This window comes from Papilio machaon, chromosome 5 (genome assembly GCF_912999745.1).
Source record: "Papilio machaon chromosome 5, ilPapMach1.1, whole genome shotgun sequence".
NCBI classification, from domain to species: domain Eukaryota; kingdom Metazoa; phylum Arthropoda; class Insecta; order Lepidoptera; family Papilionidae; genus Papilio; species Papilio machaon.
Genome location: NC_059990.1, coordinates 3,030 through 7,129, shown reverse-complemented (window position 1 = coordinate 7,129; position 4,100 = coordinate 3,030). Strand labels below are relative to the sequence as shown.

The window sequence follows — 4,100 nt, the reverse complement described above, 5'->3', positions numbered from 1 at the left end:
GAGTGGGCGGAGAGGTGAACTCCGACGTGGCGCGTCCCCGGGTGGTGGATAGGGGAACGCCCCGGCATATTGCTGGGGTAGGGCTTTTTTCGCCCCGCGAACCAAACACCAAAACCCGTAAGTCCGCACTGAGCGGAAACGGGGGCTCTGCGCACTGAGCGTGGGGCCGCGAGGAAGAAAACCTCTATAAAAAATCACCCGGTGGTGACACCACACTTGGTCGCCCACTGGTCTTTATGATCGGTGGACGCCAAGTAAACCGTAAGTCCGCACTGAGCGGAAACGGGGGCTCTGCGCACTGAGCGTGGGGCCGCGAGGAAGAAAACCTCTATAAAAAATTACCCGGTGGTGACACCACACTTGGCCGCCCACTGGTCTTTATGATCGGTGGACGCCAAGTAGACCGTAAGTCCGCACTGAGCGGAAACGGGGGCTCTGCGCACTGAGCGTGGGGCCGCGAGGAAGAAAACCTCTATAAAAAATTACCCGGTGGTGACACCACACTTGGCCGCCCACTGGTCTTTATGATCGGTGGACGCCAAGTAGACCGTAAATCCGCACTGAGCGGAAACGGGGGCTCTGCGCACTGAGCGTGGGGCCGCGAGGAAGAAAACCTCTATAAAAAATTACCCGGTGGCGACACCTCACTTGGCCCCCACTGGTCTTTATGATCAGTGGACGCCAAGTAAACCGTAATCCGCACTGAGCGGACCGGGGGCCCTGCGCATTGAGCGTGGGGCTGCGAGGAAGAAAACCTCTCTAAAAAATTACCCGGTGGCAACACCACACTTGGCCGCCCACCGGTCTTCATGATCGGTGGACGCCAAGCAAACCGTAATCCGCACTGAGCGGACCGGGGGCCCTACGCACTGAGCGTGGGGCTGCGAGGAAGAAAACCTCTCTAAAAAATCACCCGGAGGAGGGCACGCCTTTTGGGCGGTGCGGAGCGCGACGTGCACCGAGGTGCCGCCGTGCGGAGGGGAGGGGTGTCTTCTCGTGGGGCTATGCCGGACAGGGCCTCCCATACCGGACAGGCCCGCGGGGAACACCAGCGGACCCTGAGGGGTCGGAGGATGGCGGCCTCGTAGGCCGCGCGTCATGGGGACCAGACCCCTTAAAGGCGGTTTCCGGTGTCCGACAACACTGGAAAAATGTATGATGGCATCCCTAAACAGTACATTACCCCAGGAGGGTACCTCCGGCACTGCCGGGGGAGAATCCCTCCCCGCGGTCTCGGCCGCGGGCTGCCCCTCGTATTCTGGGGGGGGCAAGGACTGTCTTCTTACAAAAACAACGACGACCCAGGCACGAATAATGGAAACGATAGCACGAGATTTGGATACTGATAAGACGAGGCGCCCATCATTGGACGCCACAAAAACCAAGGAGGTGAAAGTGCTGCTAGAGCGCATCCCGATCGCGTCACCTAACACCCCGCGACGGCGTCTACCAGCACTAAGCGACACGTCGGACTCCGACGCGTCGCCCAAAGACATGGATATAGAACCATCGGAAGTACGCGAAGACCGGCACCCCGGACAATGGGGGAGTCTTGGCCGAAAGCGGCATCTAGCCGCCGCATCAGGCGATATAGAGGCGGGTCCCTCGCCCAAAGTGGCAGGAACAAGGAAGGGCCGAGGGCGGCCGCCTACTACAGGAGACTACGTTGGGCTCGCCAAAGCGAAACGGGAGTTGGCAGAGGCCACCCGGCGACAACTCGAGTGGGAAGCGGAGAAGGACGTCGCCGAGCTTACGATGGGGCTGCGGTCGACCAGAGCGGGGGTCCGACTCTCAGAGACCTCCGCATCTGAAATAGAGGACGAGGACGAGCTGGGCTCGGTAGAATTAGGAGGACAAATAGAGCTTGGCGCAGCGGCAGTGGCGGCCGTCTGCGACAAATCGAGTAATCTTAAAGGGACTTCGAAGAAGGCACTTAAGGAGGCGGTGGCGCAGATTCGGGCGGCGTCAAAACGCCTGATGACGCGAAACGTCAACGAGGAGACGAGGCTCCTGCGAGCCGCCAACACCCGCCTACAGGCAGAGATGGCCGCATTAAAGAAAGAGGTGGCAGAACTGAAGGCGTGCATGTCGCAGGCGGGGGCTACACCTAAACCCGCCACAGCGACATGCTTGCAATCACCAGAGGAGGAACTGGAGAACCGGATCCTGAGCAGGCTCTCGGAACGGCTCAACGCTAGAATAGACGGGCTAGAGCCGCGCCTAAATCCGGAGCCCCGCTTGCGGCCGGCACTGGCTCACGACAGGCGTGAGGCGGAAGCTAGACTACCACCCCCGGCAAGCCGTCCACGCCACACACCGGCTGAGACCCAGGCAGAACTGCCTGACGAGCGTCGCCCGGATCCGGTCCAATCGGGCTGGATCAAGGTCGGCGCCAAAGGAAAAAAGAAGGCGCCGACCTCTTCTTCAGCGCCGGCCGCCGCCGCTTCTTCTTCTGCCGCAGCCCAACCCGCCCATCCGGGCCAAAAGGCGAAGACGAAAAAGAAGGCCGCTAAAAAGAAGGGCAAGGCCAAAAACCAAGAGACGGGACGCCCCCTCCCGCCGGCGCCTGCTTCCATGAAGGAGACCATGGCGTCGGTGGTTAAGAGGGGCCTCAGAGAAAAGGCGCCGACTACCACCAGATCGGCGCCCACGACGACGAAGAAGGGGCAGGAGAAGGTCAAGTCCTCGCCTAAGCTGCGGGCCCCCAAGACCTCGGCAGTCGTGGTGACCTTACATCCCACGGCTGTGGAGAAGGGGGTCACATACGCCAAGGCTCTGGCGGAGGCGAAACAAAAAGTTAACCTCAAAGATTTGGAGATTGAGAGCGTCCGCTTTAAGCGGGCGGCAACTGGGGCGTCCATCATTGAAATCCCCGGTGCCACTAGCGCGCCAAAGGCGGACCTCCTCGCGGAGAGGCTTCGCGAGGTCTTCGGGAACGGAGGCGACATCACCGTCTCCCGTCCAACGAAAATGTCGGAGTTGATTGTAGCGGGACTTGACGATTCCGTAACTAAGGAAGAGGTGACAGCTGCGGTTGCGGCCAAAGGTGGATGCGCGGCCAACTGCATAAAAGTAGGCACACTCCGCCAAGAGAGGTCCGGCCTATTCGCCGTGTGGGTTTCATGCCCTGTTGAAGCCGCCAAAAGGGTGGTTGAAGGGAAACTTCTTGTCGGATGGGTCTCGGCCAGGGTGAAGCTCCTCGAACGTAGGGAGCTGAGGTGCTTCAAGTGCCTTCACGCTGGCCATGTCAAAGCGCGGTGTACTGCGGAGGTCGACCGGGGGCTTCAATGCTACCGGTGCGGCCAGCTGGGACACCGCGCCACAGAGTGTCATGCTGCCCCCCACTGCACACTGTGTGCGGAGGCCGGGAAGGCAGCCAACCATCGCTTGGGGAGCAAATTGTGCTCGGCCCCCAAGAAAAGGATGTTTAGTAGAGTGTTTGTTGCGAGCAGCGCTAGCGTGCAACAGGCACAACCACCACCGAGCGGTGAAGTAGAGATGGAGACCGAGAACACCACAAAATGACGACGACGGCTACTAAGTACCTGCAAGCCAACATCAACCACTGCGCCAGAGCTCAGGATTTATTGATCCAAAGCATGGTGCAGTGGTCGATAGATATTACGGTGGTGACTGAGCCCTACCTCATTCCAACGAGGAACAACTGGGTGGGCGATATTGACGAGCTGGCGGCAATCGCCGTGTCAAACGACGTCGCAATAAGGAGGTCGCGAAAAGGTCGAGGAGTCGTTGCGGCGTTGTGCGGCGATGTAATGGTGGTCGCGGCATATTTTTCGCCAAACCGGCCACTTTCCGAATTTGAGGCGCTCCTCGTGGAGATGGACTCGGTCCTGGCCTGGTGCCGTCCAAACCGGATCGTTGTGGCTGGCGATCTGAACGCAAAGTCCACGGTCTGGGGATGCCCTGCCACGGATGCGAGAGGAGAACTGGTGGAGGAGTGGCTCGCCTCGAATGGCTTGGTTGTTCTGAACGCGGGGAACACGAACACATGCGTGCGGATACAGGGTGGCTCCATTGTGGACGTGTCCTTCGCCAGCGCGGACCTGGCACGAACCGTCCGGGACTGGGTAGTCCTGGAG

General features: G+C 60.1%; 1 protein-coding gene across 1 annotated transcript; it reads left to right on the top strand.

Annotated features, from left to right (window-relative positions):
* The first annotated feature begins 1,158 nt into the window (after positions 1-1,158).
* Positions 1,159-3,525, top strand: LOC123721002 (axoneme-associated protein mst101(2)-like). Its single transcript, XM_045677984.1, has one exon. The coding sequence runs from the start codon at positions 1,159-1,161 to the stop codon at positions 3,523-3,525; it is 2,367 nt and encodes a 788-aa protein (XP_045533940.1).
* The last annotated feature ends 575 nt before the right edge of the window (positions 3,526-4,100 follow it).

Coding starts and splice junctions, on each gene's coding strand:
- LOC123721002 (XM_045677984.1), top strand. CDS start 1,159: ATGGCATCCCTAAACAGTACATTACCCCAGGAGGGTACCTCCGGCACT.